This window comes from Lonchura striata, chromosome 2 (assembly GCF_046129695.1).
Source record: "Lonchura striata isolate bLonStr1 chromosome 2, bLonStr1.mat, whole genome shotgun sequence".
In the NCBI taxonomy this organism is placed as follows: domain Eukaryota; kingdom Metazoa; phylum Chordata; class Aves; order Passeriformes; family Estrildidae; genus Lonchura; species Lonchura striata.
The window spans coordinates 101991515-102016283 of NC_134604.1; the positions used below are offsets into that span (position 1 = coordinate 101991515).

Consider the following 24769-nt stretch of genomic DNA (forward strand, 5'->3'; position numbering starts at 1 on the left):
AGGAAACAAATTATTTCTAAATAGCTTAAAATGGCAGGGGAGAAAAGGAAATACATTCTAAGGTTACAGAGCTTTCTATTTTGAGCGATTATTTGGCAATTTAATTTTTGGGTTTTATTCTGAATTGCTCTTTCTGCTGACAATATGTGGCCCTGGGCAAAAGATGGACCACTGACACAGTAAAAGCCTGTGGTATTCTGGTCCTCTAAGCACTTCCCAGCTTTGTTAAGCGATGGCAGCTGTTCAGAGGCACACACCTGAGACAATGCAAAGGATCTCCTGATTTGATATGGCAGCTAGACAGAAACATTGCCAACTGTGTTTAATAGAACAAAGAAATTTGTAAACAAAGCTTATTGTGTTTTTCTACTTTTATGGAAGGGAAGGAAAGCAAGGGGAAACATGACTTTCCTTCAATTTAGAGAATGACACCATGGAACGCCTGGATGATTGATCTGAGTGACAAAGGTGATGAAGTTATACATGGTAATTGCAATAGATGAGACAGGAACTGTCCTTCTTCCTTTTCCTCAGATACTGGTGAACACAGAAGAAATACGCATATCCTATAAGTTATTAGTCTTGAGCTTGCTTTCTATTAAAATCCTGTATTTTGTTGAAGCCATCCCCAGCATTCCAGTATCATAAAAAAATCAAAACAAAGAAAATGAAATTGGATTCTAAATACTACTGAAGAAGAAAGAGTTGTTGATTCTTCTTAAAGATTAATAAATTCATTCTTTCAAAACAAAAATTTATGCTTCTTTACCAAGAGTGATTATACATGTACAAATAGCTGAGGCAGACTATCTCAATATTAGTAATTATTTGTTATTCTCAGTCGTTCCTTGAAAAATGTAATTGTGTTAGCTAAATATTTTGTCATTTGCTTTCAACATGTTCATTTTCCTTTGCATAACAGTTCTTGCCACATAAGAGATGCCCCACGATTTCTATGCTTGCAGAAGTGGTCATGCAAGGGAGTGGTGCCTGGCCCCATGTAGCAGCATGCATTGAGGGCGATGCAGAACAAGCATCTTCTGCAGCACGAGCACAGAGCCATCAGTGCAGAACTTGGTGGCTTCCCCACCTCCCCAGCCACTTCCCCAAGTACTGTAAGAGCAAACAGGAACAATCATTCGTTCAGGAGCTCTACAACTGTAGATAACCATTATCTTCTTCATTTGGGGACTTATTTTTTTCACCCCCTTCACCCAATACAGGCACATAATCACACGTGGAAGGAGAGAGAAGCAGACACAGCCAATAGGGTTCATTACCTGCCACTCACCAAGCACAGGTCTTTTGTCAAACTCATGGAAAACCACTTGGTAATGGGAATTCCAAACAGCAGAAGGATTTCACATTTCACCCCAGTCAACATGATTTTTCCACACATGGCCCCCAATCCCATGTCATCTGTACATTTGTTCTTCAGCAAACAGGATTCTAATTTTTAATCATGAAAATTTCTCTCCCACAATTTTATAATTTTTCTTTCTCAGATGTTATCTTTTCATTGCAGCATCTGTAGCAGCTGTGTATTTGATACAAGCTCCCTTTTGCAAGCAAGTTGTAACAAGGTGAGGTGAAACACAAAGTTGTAACTGTCCTCTCTTCAGAACTGTTAAAATGCACATTTTGCTCATTCATTGAACTTTGCTCACATTCCAATACTCCTAAATGGGGTTTACAACATCATAAATGGATGGAAATCAAAACATACTGATTTCTCAGGACTCTGACCAGCCATAATTCCTCAAGAATTAAGGGGAGGGAGACAAAAAAAAGGGTAAAAAAAGTGGTGGAGCAATAGAAAACACAAAACACAATTGAGGTTACTCACGAACGTTTCTGTTTCAACGATCCTGATCTTCTTCCATTATATCTAATAGCTATTACTGACAGCATTGTGGATCCACATATAAGGAAAGAGAGGCAAAGATTTGTCAAATCAAGCATTTTATCTGCACTGTTCCTCAGTTATTGCATCTTTGAAGAAAAAGCGAAGCAAGAAAGAGAAACTAATTAGTAAAAATAAAAAAATTAGAAATCCAAGAAGCGTTGTTTGTGGAGGTGCAAGAAAGTTGCAGGATGAGAAAAAAGAGGGCTGTGATCAACAAAATGACAAGTTTTTTGTTGCTGTGTGTCTCTCTTCTTCCAGCATATGCAGTAGCAAAGATTTCTGACAGCAGGTTGATGAGCAGAATGCCAAAAGAGCTGGAATTGTTTTTGAGCGGAGCCTGGCATACCTCATGACCAAGAAAGGCATGTCAGCATATACAGGCAAGGCCGGGTGTTTCTGCAGGAGAAAATCTTGCATATTTCAGTGGAAGGTATCTCTAGATGCACTGACCAATTCAACAGTTATTACAGGTCTTGGTTAAGCAAGAAAACATATTTTAAACGCAGCAGTTGGAAAATGGCTTTCAAAATAAAAGTATTTAGCACTGAGCACTGAGCATGTGTTTGTGAAGTAAAAGCTCTAAGCTTGATTACAAAGTTGAGCAAGACTTCATGCAATGTGACACAGGTGAATCCAAGCATTGCCTAGGCATAACTAATCTAAAGTTATGAACTGACTCCAGCTTAATTCACAGAGAAATCAGCAAGCTGAAATTAGAGCAGCTATGAGTTGTTTTAACCAGACATCCCTAAATGAAAACAATTCTGTGGAATGTCTCCAAATGGTTTTCACTGGAGACGTAAGCTCATGGACATTTGCCTAAAAATATGGACTACAGAGAAGACATGAAATGGAAGAAGCTGGCTGCACCACCAGTCAGCTTCTTCAGGAAGAGCATGATGAGAAAGTTTGCAGGAAGAGAGCTGTAAATAGATGGAGCAGGGAGAGTAAGGGATCCTCCTTTTTGTGTGTTAGTTTAGGCAAGAGCATCTCTGATAGTAACAAAAGTCAAACCCTTGTTTTGTTTAAGACTTCCCCATTTGACCTGATACAAATCCCTCAGTCCCAGTTCCAAGTCAAGAAGCAACTAACAGGCCATAAGTGTAGCTGGCTATCTGGCCTTCTGAATGCAGCTTTATGGAGATAGTAACACACCTCTGCAGAATGAAAAAAACATGGAAGTCTCAACCAAATGCCAAGGGAGGTAGAATTAAACCTCCAAGTAAACCAACTCCAGGTAGTATAAACAGATATATTTTATCAGCTTTAAAAACAAAGTTTAGAAGGCTGTTTGCCCAGAGCAATGTGGGTTAAGCTGTCTTCTTGCAGCTGGTTATCAAGCTTTCCTCTAGACACCCATCCAATCCTGTACTCTAAAATCAGTTTGATGCAATTTCTTTTCTGTGATATGGCACAACAGTGGGCCAGTATAATTAACAAGAAGAACTAAATGCAGAGCTCTAGCACAACTAGAAAGGTGAGTGCATTCTTCCTGGCTTCAGTTATGCTTACTTTAGATTACTTGAAAAGAGGGGAAGGATGATTTTGCCCTTAATAAATAACAGGCTGGGCATGGAAAGTAAGCTTTTGGAAAACTTTAAAAGGTAATGTTAGCACAGGACTACCCAGTAGGATTGTGAAATTAAAGGCTCCAAAGGCAGACCTTGAATCTGATTTGAAGCTTCATGTCCAAAGTCAAGCATACTGAAAATTAACTTCAGAAATCCTTATTATGCTCATCAGATGGGTGGATTAGAGAACATGAGGGTCTAAGAATTCTGCAAGAGGCATGAAATTTGAGTGATTGATAATCAGTCATGGAGGTGAGAAGCAGCACAAAAATTTGAAGGCCAAAAGCCACATGGTCTGCTCCAGCCAAAGCAAGGGTTTGGTTGGAGCTGGAAAAGAGCTGCAAAATGAATTCTGGTAGACATGGAGATAATGTTCCACAAGGAAATACTCAGAGCTGCACACATTCACATAGATTTTTGTTCAAAAAAAGGATCAGATTTGTTAAGAAAAACAAAAAAAGGTGTAAGGGCAAATATCAGAATAGAATAATGTGACTTCAATGGCTTCATTCTTTGCTGTTAACATGCATAAGACAGAAGTCCTCAGAGGCAGAAGATCATACACTCCCACCCATTAAGGAGGAAGAAGGGCAGCACAGCATGGATCCTCTCAAGAGAAAGCTCTCTGGGGCAAAAGCAGATGCCAAAGCTAGCACATCCTGTTCACCGGAAGACAGGACTGAACACTTTGCACTTAGACACACCAAATGTGAATCTTTTAGCTAGATTTCTCCATGAGGAAACAGGTGGAAGGACAGATTTCTGTCTTCCTTGCTTCCTCTGTCTTGAATCTGATATAACCATTCTCTCTTTTTCTATATTACCAGGGCTGTAAAAGAACACGAAAAGCAGGATGTGCCCTTCTTTCAGAAAGCAGAAGCCAAAAACCCGAACATGAAATGAAAATAGCTTTATATCTTTTACTCTCCTTGGCAGAAAAAACATATCAGCCAGAATGCTGTGAGTAATAACTGTCAAAGACAGAATGCCAAATGAAGAGCATGCAGTAAAGTAAAAATAAATTTTAAAATTACAAAAATAAAAGTCCAAACAAATCAAAACCTAAAATATCCTTTAAGAAAAACAAAGCATATTTTATGAGTTCAACAATCACAATGGGAACTTTACTTTCAGAGCAGATTGACTTTTAATTCAAAGATTAGTGGTGATTATCAACAGTCTTCTCATTTCAGGGGCAAAAATGATGGGACTACATGGTCTTAGATTCAATCCACAGCTGAGACGAAAACATCCAATTCACAATTTACAGTGGGCTTATACACATACATTGTATGGACACAGAACACACACATGCACAGGAGGAACAGGTGCATTCTCATTGCACTAAGGCTGGGCAGTTCATCAGCAGCAAATTGACTTCAGCTTACAGATATATGCACGTAGAGTAGCCATAAGTGGGTAGCAGTGGCACATTTTACAAGTGTAGATAAATCAAACAAGTTCAGAGGACTGAAGCTATTGCTTGATGATTTTGCAACACACTCACTGTTATAACGTCTGTAGCTGTCAATCTTTGCCGGTGCCACTCTGTACAGAATTGTCCCTTCAAAGGCAGATTTTCCTGACAGCAGGCAAGAAGGAAAGAAAAAAAAAAAAAAAGAGAGGGGCAGGGTGGGGGTAAAGAGATCGAATGATGGTAAAAAGAAGGGAAAGGAAGAGGTTTTAATCTGTATTTTCAGTCACTGACATTTAAAAGCCTCATTAGCAAAATGAGGAGCACATTAACAAATATATCTGATTGTACATGAAGTTAAAATATTCTTACTGCATGTATGTCAGATAACAGAATTTCATTATTTTGCTAAAGCTGTTATTTACAATGTCCAACAGAATGCATTCTTCTTAGGTTTGGTCTGTTGTCCATCAAGTTGTGAGACTTGCAAATAAAATTATTTGTCTGGTTTTTGCAGCCTTGCACAAGGGAATTCTGAAAAAATATTATTACTGCAACAATGTACTCACAGTGGCTCAACATTCCTGCTGCAGATGTAGTGCACTTGAACAAGCACAGCTGACATCCAAACAGGACAATGAAATACATCTCTTTATTGTACCAGGATCCTGTGGGCATCAGAAATATTGCATCTTTCCAAGATCACTTATTGGAAATATTTTGGACATGGGAACTGGTCTTAGATAGTGCTTAGTAGGAAGGATAGGACACTAAAACCTGAATAAATCAGTTTTTCAGCTAAAAGCTTAATCAGGTGTGACTAGGCATTGACACTAACAAAAGCAAAATGCTAAAATCAGGAGGGAGCACAGTAAAACTACAAAAACCAAATCCCACTTCTCATCTAAGATATTTAAGATAATATTTTTATTACAAAATCCATTTTTTTTCATTGCTAGTGAGATAGCTCATGCTCTGATATTTAGGACATGAAATTCAAGTGAAGGTAAAGGCATGAGCAGCTGAAGTGTTTTGTGTGTCAGGTTTAAAAACCCAGGCAAGCCCAAGAATATACCAATGCCAGCCTTGTTCGAAATCCCCCCTAGGTATACAATCACAAAAATTGATGTCTTTGGTAAACTTTTATAGCAAAATAGCCTGTATATGTGAATTGTTGCAACACAGAATCGCACCCAGTTTGGTATAAAAAATGTGTGGGATTTTTTTCTTTTGTACATCATTCTGTTGGACTTTCAGATAATAAAAACTATACTTATTTATATATTATAATAAGCTAATTCTTAGTTTTGTTATTGGAGTTTAATTAATAACAAAGTGTTTCCATTGCCTTGTGTAATGAGGAAGTAAAAATGCTAGAAATTCATCTTTACACTTTCTTTTTACAAGATACCATTAAAAGAGTGCTATTAAAACAATCAAACATCAACACTCTGCTAAGAGAAAAGTAAGTTAAGCTTGATGACACTGTGGAGAGCCAGAGAAACAGTAATGGAAAAATAAAGTTTTAAGAACTCAAAACAGAGGAGGTTGCCTGACTGACGCATCAGCTGATGAGTCTATCAACAGTTCTAACTCCAGCAGCCAGGATTTTTCAGGGGTCATCACTAACAGGTCCCAAAAATAGTTGATAGATACCATGAGGCCCAGCTGTACTTTACAGAACACACATCAGAGACAGCAAGATACAAAAGGCCACCTTTCAATGCTGTCATGACACTGCTGTGGACATACTGAATGCTTTTTGAAATAACCTCCTCCATGTGAAATTGTGGTTATCTCAAATAGATTTTTTTTTTATTACATGTCAACTTTTTGCTTCTCAACAGGCCGTATTGACAAGGAATGGTATAGAAAATAGTCTTAAAATTATACTGTATCTCTGAGAAATATAGAAAATAATCTTATAATCCATGTATCTAATACAGTAATAAATTGATAATGCATACTACATGTTCATGCTGTAACAGTTGGCCTAAGAAAAGCAATATTTTAATTTAAGAGCATGCTTCAAAGAGCAAGGAACTGCTGTTTACTCTAAGAGTACCCTGATCCTCACATTCTGTACTGTACTCACATTTCAAAATGTGGCTTTGAAGACAGGAAATGTGGCAATCACCTTACAGCTGGGACTTATACTTTAAAATCAAACAAACAACCCCCCAAATATTTTGATCTTGCAACAGTCTTGCTTTCCAGCCTGCTGAGCACACACCATTGAAGGGAGGCATGGGTTCCCAGCCCTTTCCAAATAAGGTTCAAGCTAAGTCCCACAGTCAGGATTCAGAAATATCTGGCACTTCTAAAACTAGCCCCAGGCATTTTCAAAAGAGGAAATTTTTGCTCTGAACAAGCTTCTGAGGTTCGTCTATGGCAGAGCATGAAAAGAAACCAAGATAATTTCTTCTGTCTGTTTACTCTGATCTGCCATAATATTTACATGGACACAACAAAACCAATAAAAGCAGACATTTTTCTCTCCATTGGGGCTGGTGTAGATTGTAACAGAAAGACAGAGGAATATGGGATTTTATTAACTTTATTTCTAAAAAGCCAAGTTATGTTATTTTTCTCTTCTGTATTTCTTTTTCGTTGAGTTCACCAAAATTACCTTTGCCCTTCAAAAATTCTCTTTAAAGATGGTCAGTAAAACGTGATTTAAAAATCAAGTTTAATTAAATTTAACCAAGGTATTAAATATAATTATTAACTTAAAATATTTGTGGGTTTGCCCAGTGCCAGTTCTCCACATATCCTGTGCTATTTTCCTAGGTCTCACAGTAAATCTGCCAAGTATTACCTTACCATTTTACGTGTTGGGCTGAACAGTTCAAGGCTGCTGCTCAAGATTGCAGAGCCAAACCCTGACCCTTTCTAGGCTCCTCTGAATGCTGAGCAGAATCTCAGTGGCTGCCCAAGGTCTGAGTTCAATGCCGGGTACAACCCCTCACCCAACTTCATAATTTAGAATTCATATTCAAGGATTCCACCTTGCAAAGTCCTGTGATACAGATGCACTCAAAGTTTGCAGAGAAACAAAAAGGAGTTACTGCAGATTTAAGGTGCTGTCACATCTTGTCATCCATGGAGGAAGGAGCTGATCTAGAGGCATGAATACACACATTTCTGAGATGTGACATGGGCATTTCAACAGTGCTACTAGCCTGCTGGCCAAATCTTCCAGGGTTTACTTGTTTATTTTTTACTTTACTATGTTTTCAGACTAATCATGGAATGAGATTGTCATTCCTAGTCAGTTGTGTAAACTTGTTGAAATTTTTGCAATCTGATTACGGAGATTTTCAAATCCAGATATTCAGTGTGCCTGAATAGAGCCTCATGAAGCGCTATGTGTTGGAGAGCACCAGCTGTATCAATCACATAAACCACATACAGAAAAAATTTAATTGATGTGTATTTCCCATAATTCTCCTAAGTGAATGTAATTCTTAAATTGATAGTTTTACTTGAAGAAAAATAAATTTTAAAAATTTAAATCCCCATAATGATCTCAGCATTCCTTCAATCACTGTTTCTCTGTCAGGAGGTTTACAGTGTTCTTTTGTTTTATAGGTATATCCAATAGCTCCTCATCTTAGATAGCCACAAAGCACCTCTAAATAATTAAATTAAATATAAGAAAATAAGAAACCCATCTCCCACCTACAGTTACCTTAAATTTATTTAAAGATGCAAAAACAATATTTGTGTTACTGCTGTCTTCTCCATAAAAGTATCACAGGTTTGGGTTCCACTGACAGTGAGAACCAGCACACAAACCCAAGACTGAACAAAGCATGGGCCATAATGGACATCAAGAGTTAATGCTTTGTGGCTGCTTTTGCACACTCCAATACATGTTTTTGTTAAAAGCCATTTTTAGGATGCTTATTATGAAGTAAAAAACCTGAAAAGAAAGAATACGCATTCATTTATATAAAAAAAAATGGGAAATTCCATTCTGAACATTATCACTTACCTTGTTCACTTATGTGACCAAACACTACAGACTCCAGAGCTGAAACTACTCTACACAATTAGTTCTTCCAAGACTCACTGTATTTATAATGAGCATGATTCATTATAGCATATACAGGTTACAGAAATCAGTTTGCACTCACACTGAAACATGCACCTTCACTTAATGATCTCTCTCTCCATCACATTAAAATTTTCAAGTTTAAAATATGTTCATTCCAGTCTGAAGGAAAGTTACATTTACGTATCTTGAACAGCACTGACCACAAGCCTAGGTCACCAGTACACATTCACAATGAAAATGAACTCTATTACAAAAAAAAACATAAAATATTTTCATCACTGCAAAAGTTAGGGCTTTAGGGATCTTATTTTGGTGGTATGGAATAAGGGTGACAAATTTACCATAAGTGGAAAAATAAGGAAAAAAGAAAAAAGTATTATAATTTTCTACCTTTTATTGACAGAGTAAATTATAAAGGTTTTGTTAAATTTTAGCTTAAATCAGCTTACAAAGATCTTGGTAGTACTTTGACTTCTGTTTATTCAGAGATCTCAGGAGAATGTTACATAGCAATGAACATCTGCAGTACTAAAAATAGGAAGACCTTTGCAAGTATTGTGGAATTAGCCTGAAATTTGAAATGCAAATAGATATTACTTTTTTTTTTTTCTCTGAAAATTCAGATTTGATCACTGAATTAGGGGAAAAAAAAGTAATAGCTGCTTGAAGAACATAAAAAAAATGAAGATCAATACCTTTCTATTCCATGTAACAGCACAGTTTTGGTTCAGATTATAGTTCTAAATAGGACAACCCACTCCCATGCTTATACTATTGCAAACTTAGTTACCAAACATGCTTTTCACCTGCAGCAGTACTGGCCCACTGTAAATGAGAGAACAAAGTCCATGTCCCAGTTCTGGCCTTTTTCCCTTTGGCTGCTGGGGCAGTGGGTGTTGGAGGTGATAGAAACATGCTCAGCACCTGGAGGGAAAAAGTGCTGCATGTCCCACACCAGTAATTATGAATCCTTAATCTATTGGAGTTGTTACAGAAAACATGGCACTTTAATCCCTCCACTTTAAATAAGCCACTTTGTACTTTCCACGTCTAAAGACAAAAAAATCCCTTGTAACTAATTGTGAAATACAAATGCAGTCATTATCATCATTGCCTTCTGTCTTCTCTTAGTCTGTTGTGGCTCAGCAAGTCTTACACAGCTCAGAGAGCACTGACAACGTTGCAACTCAGGTAGCACTGCAGGTATACATAAATCATCATCTGATCCTTTCAGCATAAATTAAGAACATGGCATTCAACACTTCCAAGCAAGAGATAAGAATGTGCTATCCTATCAATGTGTTATGAGCTAAAGACAAACATACATACAGAACATCAATAATAAATTTTTCCTTACTTGACTTTACTTGCTCCTCCTGTGCTATTCCAACTTCATCAGAATCAGAGAGCTCCTTTATGAAGTTGGAAGGAAACATGCCAGTCTTTCCATTAAGTATACCTTCCCACCAGCCCTCTTCCACCTGCACCAAGACAAAGAAAAAGGGGATTTTACATAAGCAACACTTTACTGAGTACCATTATATACATTCAATAAACGACAGTAATGGCTCTGAATAGTTTATATTAATTAATTTCAGGTATAAGGAGCACATGGCATAGGCTCCAAGCCAGAACACCTCTCTTTTTTTCTTTGTAAGTGAAAACAAGAGAGATGCATGAACCCATCTGTAAATGTCAGCAGTGCTGACAGCAGCCAAAAGCACGGACAAGTATTAAGTAAAATAATAAAAGAGCAACTAGAGAGCACACAGTGTCTCTACATTTCCATTTTTGTGGATATCCATTCAAACAGTAAATTTTCAGTGCACGCTGTATGACTATTCAAGACCATCATAGTGGATGTGATTCGCAGATTCTGTTTGAATTCCCTAAGTAATTAATGGTGAAAGAGAAACACCTACAAAGGGCTACTCAGAGAATCTAAGTTAGGTATCTTAATATAAGGAAAACATTCTTGCCTTCCCCATAAAAATCAGAAGTTTTGTATTTTAGAAATTAAGAATGCTGCTACATCATTAATGTGTAAATGTAAGAAACCTGTGGATAATAAAGAACAGTAGTAATGCATATTTGACTCGAGATTTATGAAGAGGTACTGAAATACATAATAATAATGATAGTGTCAGGAGGAGGAAGGACACTACCTAGCCAAAATCCAAGAGAAAACATCACTTTAAAATTGCCAACTCTCTCCTCTATAACCCATTCAGGATTGAATGGTGGTGTCAGGCAGTAAAATGACAGCTCTTAGAGATGCCTTTAGGTTATAATGGCACAGCAAGAAATGACTGATTATATGCATCAGCCAAACACATTCTTGAGAGATAAATGTTTTTCATCTGTCAGACACTGTCCTTTCACTAAAAATATGACAGGAGAGGACAGTGTAGGTCTGTGAAACATCAATCTCCAATTATCTTTGACTCATCTTTTTCCTGCCTACCTTCCCTTTAGTTATTAAAAGTTAACTTTACTGTTAAAAAAACCAACCCCACATTTTAAATGAAGCTAGCTAGTTATTATAAAAAAGACCATGAAAAGTCTTTTCACTTACCTGTGAAAAACTTGAGTCCTTAGGAAAGAAATCTCGCAATAATACAACCAAATATTTCCTCAAATGATACAGGAATGTGTGCATTTTTCTCTATTTAGCTACATGAGATACTTTAATAAAAACCCCATATTTCTTGATCTCAAAAGTTGAATTTTTGTTGTAATTTGAAAGTGATTCAGACCAGACTTTCATTTAATCTCAGTATCTGTCCCTGACAAAACTTCCCCTCCTTCAATGCCTCAGTAGTACTGGTGCGCTCCAGCACATCACTGGGAATTATCTTGCTTTTACTATCTTGCTTTTTACCTGCTTTTTACTATCCTGCTGCTGCTTGAGAAGGTAGGCTACATACGTATCACTCAATCACTTCAGTGAGGTGAAGCTTTTTCACATCACAGTATCAGAGTCTCTAAAAGGTAATATTTGCTGTCTTCTCTCCAGACTAATAAAAAACAATATGGAAAACTGAAATTGCATGATGCACAGCACTCAGACTCTACAAATTATATCTCTAAAGACGATTTGATAGAAATGTTATATTCCATATAAAAATATATTGTTATATAGAAAATACACAAAATGGCCAAGACTCTTTGAGCTATAAAATATTTCCATTTTTCTAATGCAGCATTCCCATGTAGCTGTATCGATTAGAGCTAAATATGAAACCGTAACTGCATTAGCTGATTGATCAGAAGATTAATGAGAGGATTTACACAGTTCCCAAGATTCTTGCTTTGCAAGATGCTGAGGTTACTTTACAAATATGTGACCAATATCATTCAGTTCCATCTTTTCCTGAAGTAATTTTCATTTGCTTACTTCATCCAGAGTAACATTTGAGTTTTCTTATAGTTAACATTAGCACTCTTTATGTGATGCGTTGATCTGTGGATCTCTATGTATAGAAGTAAATATATATAAAGATCTTTAGGCAGCTAAATCCAAACTGCACATAGATATGCTCAGATCATTCATTAGCTTATTTTAAGTTTTTCAGCTGACTGAAAAATTGACTGAAAATACCATGTTGTATAAAATAATTCTACAAATTCAGGAAAAAAATCTAAAGCAAAACCCAGAGGTTTCTTCTACAAGGAAAATGCAGAATCATGTTGGCAAGACATTAGAGATTGAGGTCAAACTGGTCCTCACAAAGATGTATTAGCAAATTTTCATAAAAAATAACAAAAGCTTTAAGTATTTTAAAGATTAAAGCTACCTGCTACATATGCTTAAGCCTCAAAACAGACCAGCTAGAGATGAATGCATACAATATAAGACCCTAAAATACCTCCAGGATTTAGTTATCCCGAACTGGGGCATTTTATTACCAGATGGTTTGAAAAGTTGCAGTAATTCACAGCCAATATAACCTTACAAATGAAAATCCATTATTCATGGGGGGTAATCCATCTGGAGGCACGAACTCAATAAAATTTGTTACCATGCTATTAAAACAAAGTGCTTTCAGAAGTTATACATTTATGTCCTAATTTATGCCCAGCATTCATGTGCTGAACCAAACAATCTAAAAAGAGGAGGGCTTCATTTAGCAGTCATGTCCCTATGCTGGAAAAGAAGTTCTACCAGCATCTACTTGCCAGAAAATCTAGGACTGCCACAGCTGCTTCCTTACACCTTGCTGTATAATTAATAGACTAAAATTGGTGAATTATTAAAATGTTCAGCTCTTTGGAATCACTGACCTGAAGTGTATTTCCAATAAATTCCTCTATTGGCCTGTTCCATAAGATGTTCTACAACCTGCAGCCTTGCTTATTAGGCTGACAGATCACTCACAGCTTAGCTAAGGCAAATGAGGGAAGCTCTGAGTTAGGAAAGGTTTCAAATGGAAGAAAGTCTCTCTGGATCATAACAGAGTCTTTCTGAGCTGTTGTAACTAAAACACAGTCCCAGGAATAAAAGCAATGCCAGAAGCAAGCAACAGGAGAGAGAGAAGCTCAAGGTCAACAGATTTTCTTTTGCTTTGAGAGAACTAGAGCACAGAAAGCAAAGGAAAAAGCTCCCTTAGTTTATAAATTCTAGTGGAAAACATTGAGCTCAAAGGACAAAAGCAATCACATGTTGAAAGGAAATTAAAAACACAGATTCCCAAGAGGCAAAATAAACAAATCACATACACTGCCAATGGGAAAATAAATTTTGGAAGCAAGACCTCAAGAGAAGATGGCGCCTACAGTGCCACTTGATGGCTTATTCTGGGACTGCATTATAAGAGAGAGCCATGCCTCTAAGGTGTCAGCCATCCCTTGGGATTCTGGTACAGAAGAATGTATCTGCAAATTGTTTGATGACTCGGGTGCAGAAGGTAAAAATTAAAAACTGCACAAGTACTTTGTACTAGGGAATCTTTTCAGCTTCAAGGTTCTTTATTTTAAAGTGTCAAAATGTGCTTTGGGAATTTTTGTGTGTTTGATTTTGTGGTTTGGGTTTTCATTGGGGTTTTTTAATACCATCTTCTAAACAAGAAACTAAGGGACTCTGAAAACAATAATGTAGAACTTGGATAACCTTATATGGACTCAGCAGTACTTACACCCTTATTTCCCCAAAAAAAGTCTCCTACAACATGAACTAACCAAACAAGAAGTAGTCATAGAAATCCTTGTGAACAACCTGTGTAGAACAGAATTTGGAAAAACTGCCAAAGCATTCCACAGAAAAGTAACTGAGAGATGTGAAACCCCAGCATTCATTCCCAGCTGTTTTCTTGCAATTTATACATCTCTAGATTTGTGGCACAGACCATTCCCTCATTACTGTTAAATATTCATTCCCCTTTCAACTCTACAGATGCCAAAAGAAGTCACTGTAAGAAAGGTCCAGCTCAATCCCCAGTTTATCTTGTTCTTGGACATGGAAGAAAACAAGACCAAAAAAGACCCATCCTCTAATCTTGCAATTAAGAGGCAACAGATTTGTCAAAATTCAGTTTGCATTTTTATAACTTCAAAACAGTTAGGTTTTGATCAGGTAGTACATGGCAATGTTATCTAAAAGTCAAAGAAAAAGCTCAGTGGTATTACAGAAGGTCTCAGTCAAAGACTTGTGAGTTTAACTCCATGTACTACACATTGTCAAAAAGCTGTCTGAGCAGGAGGAGGCCAAAAGGTATATAGGAGCATAGTGACATAATAATCCCAAATACAAGCAGCCTCAGAACTCTTGAATGACATGCCAAATGTCCTTACACTCATGCTACAGGTTAATTCTCTGGCAACCCATGAAAGTGTAAGGGTGAAACATAATTGCAATTCAGATGGCTGCATTTAATAAGACAATTAGTTACAGTTGTATTTTAGAACAACTGTAATTAGAGTTAGAGCTAATGAGGTAGGAAAATGACAAGTAAAAAAGCTATCAATCACACAATAAATGTGAACATAAACAATGATGAAAATGCTTCTCTTGTTAGTTTTAAATGTACTTTTAATTTAAGTCTGTTAATTAATGCCTCATGGGTATCAGTGTCTCTGTAGTTATGGAAACCTATTTTAATGACAAGCATTTTATCTACTGTGTTGAATGTTTGATCTTATTATAATTAATTTCTAACTGCTTAGGACAAATAGGAAGGAACTGTGAATTCTGGACACACACAACCTCTAAGGATATGCATCTGGTGACAAGTTCAAAACTCACTCTTGCTGTTGTTTCAATCCACTCTACAGCTCCAAATCACTTCTGCCACAACAGGAATTTCCCATTTAACCTACCACTACTACAGGTAGAAAAACCCTTTCAAAACATCTTATCCCATCTGTTGGCACCAGGAAGAAGTATCTGGGTACCTTTGGTGCTATTACATATGGAGAGGAGGGAGAAGACATCCTCACCCTCAGCTCATCCCCATGTGATGTCAGTGTAACCTATTTTCCCTGGGAATCTGGGAAAACACACTTGAACACTGCTGGAGGCATCTGAGACTTGTGCTCCCTCCTGTCAACCCTGTGCTGGAGGCAGTGATCTTGAATAGGCTTGAGGAGGAGCAGAGCACATTCATTTAATACTGAAGTCCAATTAGCTTTTCTTTTTAACAGGAAAAGCTTAGTGAGTTGTTCAATCAGAAGCAACATTTTTGCTTTTTTTTTTCCTCAATAACTACATGAAGACATATAGACGGTATTTTGACCTAAATAATACCAGTTTTATTTGCTGTAACTCAGTTAGGAATTGATTTATTTTTCAACTAAACAGAAATCCATGGAGATTTTAAAGTATTAATCCAAGTCAATTAAACTAATGAATTCAACTGATACAGCTTTCTTAGGATGATACAAAAAATACTATCTGTGGGAATCTGAGACCTATTAATGAATAAAAAGATGGGATAAGAGAAAAGAGCAATTGGAAATGGAAAGTGAATTACCATTAATGTTCAAATTACACTGAACTGCTCTAAATAATGTGAAAGAGATCATCCAGTTTTTAATCCTGAGTAAAGATAAACAAAACCTGTATTTTATAAGAATTATCTCAAATTGTTGCCTATGTGGAAAGGCTTTTCCCTGGTTCTTTGGGGGGGTTTTGTACAATAACTGAGCATCACTTTGGCCCTCGCATAAAAAATCTTCAACTTTTACAACTGAGGAAGACATATTTTTTAAACAATAAGTTGCTCACATCAAATATTTATCATTTGAAATAAGAAGCATTGTATAATGACAAAACTACTATGATTTCTATTCCAATGCAATGACTCTTTATGCAGCATTACTTAAAAGCAGAAGTGTTAACAATTAAATAAGCACATTCATTGGTGCAACTTTCTGCATCAAATAAAAGTTCCTGTTTCAAAAGAAACATTCTGGTCTACTTTTTCGAGGAATTCATACTATTATAACAGCAGAAGAGGAAGTTACAAGAAGTGTTCAACATCAACTGCTTGGTACCAACCAGAATGGAAAATAAAGGTCCCACAATACTTTCTGAAGCACTGAGAATTTCTGTTTAATTTCCTATTTTCCCTGTTCAACGAGCTAATTTACTTTCACCCAAAAGAGAAACCCAAGTGGATTTCAAAAAACATGACCTTAACTATAAGCACATACATGCAAGTACAAGGAATGTTTCACTTTCATAGTTCTACATTTTTCAATTTTAATGCTGATATTTTCAGTCTCTTTTGGATATAAATAAATCAGGTATGCATAATTAAGTTTTTCAGATTTAAAAAACAACAAGATACTTTCCATAAGAGACGCCTAGTATGCCATCTAAATTATTTAATCATATAATTCATTCAGTAGAGTTAATTTGTTGGCTGGATACTAGGAAAATGTTTTATTCCATCAATTCACCTTTAAAAGATACAGACTTAAAACTTTTAAGTAGTATTTGTGTGGCTGTGTGAGGTGAAATATACCTCAAATCGCCCAATGAAAACAGTTCATGTGATGTCATGAAACTTACTGTGATGTGGGGCTTACATTATGATCAAAATATGCTCTTACAACCTTGAATTCCCCCATTACAAAACTCCTCACAGACAGAATAAGGTCGGTTAAGTGACACATCATGTCTGATTCCAGGGGAAGAATGACATGCAGAGCTGGTGTGCACAGTTAGGTTTGAGCAAAACCAGTGATCACTAAGCTTCTTACATTCAGATGTGAGACTTTAATCTCTTACAAAATAATGCTGGATGCCATATAGATTACAGTAGAATTTATATTCTTTTCAATTTGCTTAAGTGACAGATGCAGGAAAAAGTAAATTAACTATATATCCTAGACAAGAAAATGAATGTTGGATTACTAACTGCTGAGTCATGGCAGAGAAAAAAAATCATACAAATAAATGATACAAACTGCAACACACATTATGTTGGCTGCCTTAATAGACTAAGGTCATTTTTTTAAAGTTAAGTAAATAAGAATAAATGAGTTTAAATGTATTCTAACTTAAAGGATGCATGTTATCATTTTGACTTTGGTCCTCATGCTATCAAGAAGATATTTGTAAAATCTGTAATGGAACACTGAAGGTATTGGGAGCAAACATCATTTCTTGATCCTGCAGCCAGAGTCACCCATGCAAAGAAAATCTCTGTCTCTTTGTCCAAGCTTGCATAATTTATTCCCAGCTCATGTAATTCATTTTCCACATCCAGTTCTAACCAAAAAAAGTGCATCTTGAATCTCTAAATATTTTGTTGGGGGTTTTAATTTGGTTTTCGGGGTTTTTTAAAAACTGACTAAGAGGAAAATGAAATCCTTAAAAATTGCTGTCAAGATGACAAGAGGTGAACTCCAGTAGAGATTCCAGTAAATTTGTTAAATGTGTTTAACTTTGCAAACGTAATTTTTCCCTGTGGCTGGCTTGCTAAAACTGCAAAAAGTTTCTTCTGCTATAATCTTTGGTTCTTCAGAGATATAAACTCAAAAGCTCTGCAACACAAACTTGGAGCTTTTCCCCTGAACATAACTCTGAGACATCAACTGATGTAAAACCAGCAGAAATGCTACAGGGAAGAAAAAGTCACAAAATCCATAAGAAAATAATCGACATCCCCTAATCCCCAACAGTAACCCAAACCAGACAGGTCAGTATAGCAGAGAAGAAAAATGTCTGGTTTAAATTACGCACTGAGGAGCTTAGCATGCACAAGACATGTAAAAAATGCATGTGTGTATATTAAATTAAAGATGTGCTCACCTCTCCCACAACTTCAATGATGTCGCCAACTTTTAATTCCAATTCATCTTCATTTTGAGGCATGTAACTGAAAGCCACCTGACATCTCCTTCTTCTGTTTCTCTCTCCTGAGGAAAATGAAGGAAATTGGGAAATCATAAGATGAAAATAAAATTCCATGCCAAACACAAGCCAGGAGAAATTATTAAAGATGAAACATTATTCTTTGAACACTGTTATCAGAATCTGAATGTTTGTGATATTTAGTCTATCTGCCTAGATTTAACTTACAAAAAGAGCCAAAATTTAACTAACTGGGCTTCCTAATGACAGGCTGCACAAACTTCACCCAATGGATCTTTCCAGGTGTATTCACTACAATTTCTCTTCTGGGCTAATGTTCTATACACATGGTAAATAGGCAAATCCAGAAACCAGAGGGATGGGGAAGGGAGCCAAAGCTTTTAAGGAAATAAGCTCTCAGCTGTGTCTTTTTGTCCACAACTCTTTCACAGGTGTACAAATAACTCATTAACCATTCTTTATATTTTTTCACAGAAGCATATGATTGCTTAGGTTGGGAAAGGCCTTTAAAACTTCTTGGTTCAATTGTTAATGTAGCACTCCCAAGTTCACCACTAGACCATACCCCTAAACTCTACATCTACATGTCTTCTAAATACCTCCAGAAATGGTGACTACACCATTTCCCTGGGCAACCTGCTCCAATGCTTGACAACACTTTCTGTGAAGAAATTTTTCCTAATATCCAATACAAATGTCCTTTGACACAACTTGACCCCATTTTCTCTCATCCTGTCACTTGTCACCTGGGAGAAGAGTCCAGCTCCTACCTCACTACAAACACCTTTCAGGTGATTATAGAGAGTGGTGAAGTCCCTCCTCAGACTCTTTTTCTCCAGGCTAATCAATCCCAGGCCCCTCAGCTGTTCCTCATTGGACTTGTGCTCCAGACCCTTCACCAGCTCTGTTCCCTTCTCTGGACACTCCAGCACCTCAATGCCTTTCTTGTAGGGAAGGGCTCAGAGCAAGGTCCTGACCTGCTGGCTCATGTGTCTTCTTGCATCCTCATTCCCTGTGACTGGAAGGACAGGGAATATACTGCTTGTGCTCCTGATCCCTCAAGCAGGCCTGAATAATCAATCTCCTGATTGCCCTTAGTCTGCTAGCTACTTTATCACTGCCCACCTGAGAAATCAATAATGGACAATAATCTGAAGGCTGAACCTCTCCATCCACACCTTCAACCCTGGCTCCAGGGAGGCTGCAAAGTTTTCAAAGAAGTGGGTTCTGTTGGCATATCAGGCTTTCTGTTCCTTCAGAAGACAGTCTTCCATAATGGTGACATGCCTCTTTTTTTTATTTTTTATGGTAGCAGTTTGAACAAAGGGCATAAGCTGACATCACCTTGGTGATGTTTCCATGGCAGAGGAACCATTGTCACCATTGTCACCATTGTTCAGTTCCACTTGCAGAGCCTCACAGCTGTTATGCCAAGGCACCAGGGAGGTGGGGCAGTCACAGAGATACTCCTACTGCACCAGGCAACTGTGCAGTACACTTATATATCTATATATACCTCACACTTATATACCTATGCAGATATGTGTGTGTGCGTACACACGTGTTTGTAAGGTGCACTAATGTTAGCTTAAAGAAAATAGAAGGAAACCCATTGCAATTGAGCTAGTAAGGTTACGACCGGCTAATTTTGATAATCAGTCAGACACTGGAAATTATGTTGACAGCAATGTTTCTCTTCTTTTGGATGTCCAGGCTGTGAATCCATAGCTATGAGTAAGATCCCCACTTGACACTTCTGCCATGAGAGTTTCAAGAGAGATAAGTGAAAATATTCTATTCCAGAGGTTCATTTGCCAGACCTGCTGGCTTACATGTAATTATCGTTGTATGAGATGAGAGAGCATCCCTAAATGAAGTTGCTAAGCTGGCTGCTTAGCCTCTGTTAGCTGAAGTACAACTTGCTGATACGAATCAAGACTGTGTTGGAATGTGATGGAGAAGCAGAAGGTAGGAAGAGAGAATTTATTCAAAACACAGAAATCCCTGACTATTCTCTCTTCTTTAGAAGGTGTGCATTGTATAAACCATCCTATTTCATATAATTTACATACATGTATCCACACAAATATATAAAGGCATTCTACATAAATAAATGTACTTTCTCTTATGCTATGTCACTTAACTGTTAAACATGCTCAACATACACCAAAGTTGAAAGTGTAAACACATTCCAAGCATGGTCTTAATCTGAAATTAAATTACAGAAGTAGATATTATGATAAGTCTACTTTTTTGTTCTGCATCATCGCTTGATAATCTTGCTCTAGAGTGAATAGTGATAAAAAAGTTAAAGAATTTTTTTTTCCTAATCTATTAATTTAAACTAAAGGAAGAAGGTAGAATGGAATCCACTGATTTTAGCTTTCTGACAATATTTTTCACAGCCACTGCAATTCTGCATGAGTGCCAGCTTTTTGAATGTTAAAATTAATACCTTAATGCAGTGTAACTAAACTCACTTGAATTGGCTCTTGTTTCCACCTACAGACTCATTCTTCACCATCTAAACTAAAATGGTCCTAAACTGACAACTTTACACAGCTGCATTCCAAATAACTTAAATGTAATAAATACCTCCTGTATTGAGGGCTTCTTTTATTGTGCAAGAGAGGCTGGCTATTTCCCCCTAAAAACCAGCATTCCCACTATGATTTCTAACGTCAAGTAGCAACTGATATGCTGATGTTTCCTGATGTGACAGATGGCAGTAGTCATCCTGTTTAATAATAAATATTGTGTGACTCTTTGGAGAATATTTTTGAGAGTAAGAAATCAACACAATTCTGGATGTTAACAATACATCTGTATGAATCCTTCCCCCTCCCAATCCATAAAGTTATTTTATTACTGTTTACAACATCTAGTGAAAGTCTGCATTTATCTCCATTAGTCTCCTGGTTGCCTCCCTGCTTAGTTGTTCTCTCTGATCTAATGCAAGACAACAGACCCAGCAGTGAATGAATACCTTTGGTTTTAAGGAGTCGGTGCTGAGGGTCCCTATGTGCATGCTAATGCTTGGTGCACTTGAGAGCAACATGAGATGTGTGAAGAGCTCCACAGCCTTTTTCTACTGGTGTGGCTAGAACAGACTAACTTTAAAAGGTCTAAAGTTAGATCAAATGGAAAAAGTAATTAACTTATATTTAGAAGTTTGAAACAAATAAATCTTTGAGTGCACAAATCTAATTTGTGGTGTAATCTAAGTGGTGTTTGAAGGAGACCACAAAGGAGTTTCCTCCAGCTGTAAATATGCAAGAAATAGCATAATTTCCATATATTTAAATGGTCCTCTGGCATTAGCAACAAAGAAGGGGCAAAGAAAATGCATTGGCATTCAGTGCTTACTTTTTTAAGGGGTATCAAGACCTGAGGCAATGCTACACAAAAAATCACACTGGCACTTATGTGCTGCTATCAAACCCAGCAAAGGGCACAAACTGACAACTCATGATTAGCTGAAAAGCACACAGCACCAACGGTAGCTGCAGAAGCAACATAGATTGGAAGTAAACAATTTCAAAGTTAAATGGAATTCTGAAATCCAAACCATCTAATTTTTTTTTAATTTAAAACCTCTGTCATGAAACAGACATTTATATAAACATGTGCATGGGTTATATGGTGGTTTCTGTAGAGTCCCATTTTCCCAGATGCCAATGTCTTTGTAGCCTATCCTGTTGCTCTATTAGGACAAAAATGACAAGATGAAGAAATTTCCTGCCTTCTATTTCACATTTTCCTGCACATGGCATTATCTGCCTGTCAGTCTCAGTTGGACTTTCGATTCTTCCATCTTTAAAGCTGTATCTGTAACTGGGGTGACTGTAAAGGAACTGTGGCTGGTTCAGTCAGTGTCTCCTGGCTAGACAAGCTGGGCTTTGATATGATTCAGCTAGAAACTAGTTCCAAATTTAATGTGGAAAAAGACAAAAGGCAACTATTGCATAACTAAAGATGACTTATACACATATCGGTGTATAGATTTTAATGGTAAAGCTGTTTTACACAGTCAGCCTTAGTGCTTACTGTACCATTGTTTTGGTTTTTTAAATAACTAAACTTTTGTCTTGGTTTAAGACAATTGAAAGGTACACACTCTAAAATTTTAGAGTTTTAGCTAATTTCTTTCCACCAATAAGCAGAAGCAAAATATGAGTTATTTATGACAACTGTATCAAAATGCACATGTTAAAAAAAAGGTAGGACTGCAAACTTCCTTCCAAACATTAGATGCTTTTAAGAAAATTACCTAATTAAGAGCAAACAGCATTAAAAATGTTAATTTTTTTTATTGATTTAAGTGTATTGATGATAGTGTTATAAGACTTCAGATAAAGTCCTAGTCATACTAAATTCTAATGTTGACTCTGTCACTATCTTCCACAACACAAGGACTCCATCCTATTATACCCACCCACTAGCAAAAATACTATTCTGATTATAGAAGGCACCAGAATGGTCAAGTTCCAGTTTCCTTCTTTTCCTGGAGGGCTTTGGCAGTGTAATTGTGTCCTGTGGTTTGATATGTCAATTCCAGCTCTCTCATCATCCATATGCTGTTGAACGGTGAATGGCTTTGGATGGATGACAAAAAACACCTGCTGAGGTCTCTTCCCTGTCTAACAGAAAACAGAACTAAGATAGGAGAGAATACTGGGTGGGGAAATACATATTTGGGGTGAAGATGTGTTTGTGGGAGGGGGTTGTTTAATTTAGGTTTTTTTGTCTCATTTGAATTTGTTACATTGATATGGCAGAGAAGAGAAAGATAAACTGAAGGAGGTAAGGGAAGGCAGAATATATGAGGTGCTTCCAATATTCTCTCAAATGGGTTATGTAAAGCTGCTGTGTTTTTCTCCAGGCAGATGAACTGGGAATTGCCCTGCTTTGACATGTGCAGCTAAATCACAGAGACTGCAGGACTCCATTAAGCACAATTAAACCACAATGCAGTATGGCATCACTGCTAGTAATGTATTACTCTGAGTGTGCTAATGTTCTACTGTTACCCAGGAGTGTTTTCTCTTGCTTGACTCCACAGCAACACTTCCAACTTTCAGCCATCTGGCTGCTGCTCTGGATTTTATGGCCAAGATTTGTCTATGAAGAACCTGAAAGGCACCTTTTTTTAGCACCATCTCATTTTAACGCATATGACCTGTCAGAATAACAGCAAGCCTCATTGTTCAATTAATTTATTCTTTTGTTAAAAACATGCAGCAGTAATCAGGCCTTTTAATGGCTCTAATTCTTTTGCATAACAGCAGTAATTAACTGAAGCAACTTACAGCAAAAACGTAGTACTAGTGGTCAAAAGCTTTTATGAGAAAATCGTAAATTAAGAAGTTAATTCCATATGCCACAGCTGGAGACAGGCTTGTGCGTGTGACAGACAGAACCACAATACTAGTGAGGCTGAGATCACCACTTAAGCCTAACCCAAAGCAGAAGGAAACATTAGATAAATAAACTGTAAATAAACTCAAAGGACACTTCCAGAGTTCAACCATACACTGCCAACATTTTTTTTAAATGCATATAAATGGAACAGAAACTTAATCAAGAAAGTAGTTAAATCATCACCAGCAAGTTAGACAAAGCAACTCCAAACTAACAGGAACCCTAGGACCTTGCATACAGGCTACATACTTTGTCATCTATCTTTAAGAAAGAAAATGTAAAATACAGTATTAAACTACATAGCAAACTCAACCACAGGCAGAACTGAAAATATTATTGTTTATCAAATATACTAACTCTAGTGCCTGTACCTCTTAAACTTCATGCAAATAGCTTTAAAAAATACTGCAGACAATAGATATCTGTAGCAATAAATTAGCTTTTCTAAAGAAAAAGAAGAAATATACAAACTTGTAATATTCTTTCTTGGATGACAGACCAAGTTTAAAAATGCAAGAACAGAAACGCAAGATTTGCAAATGGCCCAAACACGTCTTTTCTCTTTCCATTCTCATTGCATATACATCATGTTATCCTGGGACAATCCCAAAAATTTTATCCCCTTAGCTAAATTTTGAGACAGTGGCCAACTACTCGGGTCTTTGCTGCTTTTTTGTATTAATCTCTAGAGAAAACATTTGAACAAACCAAAAGCAAATATGACTTACTGTTGCATCTTTGCCATTTCTCATATGTTCCATCACATAATTCACATAGCTTAAACTGCCTGTACACATCAGCACTTCAAACATACAGTAAATTAAATAAAATAGCTCTAAATTGCAAAATCATTGTACATATTCAGTTTTTGTTATGTTCTCCTCACTATAACAAAGACATCTAAATTAAACTACATGGGTTCCTACACAGTAATCTCCAAAAGTATTAGCTTTATCCTACCAGCTTGCTGTCTTGAAGCTGACTTCTGGCCAACCTAACTAAAGAGTAAAATTCACAAACACCTCTTAAAAGTATGACCTTTTCTTAAAGACTGCTAACAACTCTGCTACTTCATTTT

General features: G+C 36.9%; 1 protein-coding gene across 5 annotated transcripts in view; it reads right to left on the reverse strand.

Annotated features, from left to right (window-relative positions):
• SH3KBP1 (SH3 domain containing kinase binding protein 1) overlaps positions 1-24769 on the reverse strand; it is a 212161-nt gene that overhangs the window by 86265 nt on the left and 101127 nt on the right. For 4 of the 5 annotated variants that reach the window (XM_021552922.3, XM_077781634.1, XM_077781632.1 and 1 more), the window contains 3 exons: positions 18208-18314; positions 10309-10432; positions 4985-5059 (listed from right to left, as the gene is read on the reverse strand). In XM_021552922.3, coding sequence (XP_021408597.1) covers positions 4985-5059; positions 10309-10432; positions 18208-18314 — 306 coding nt within the window. The remainder of the gene's footprint in view (positions 1-4984; positions 5060-10308; positions 10433-18207; positions 18315-24769) is intronic. The other variant, XM_021552924.3, reaches the window with a different exon arrangement.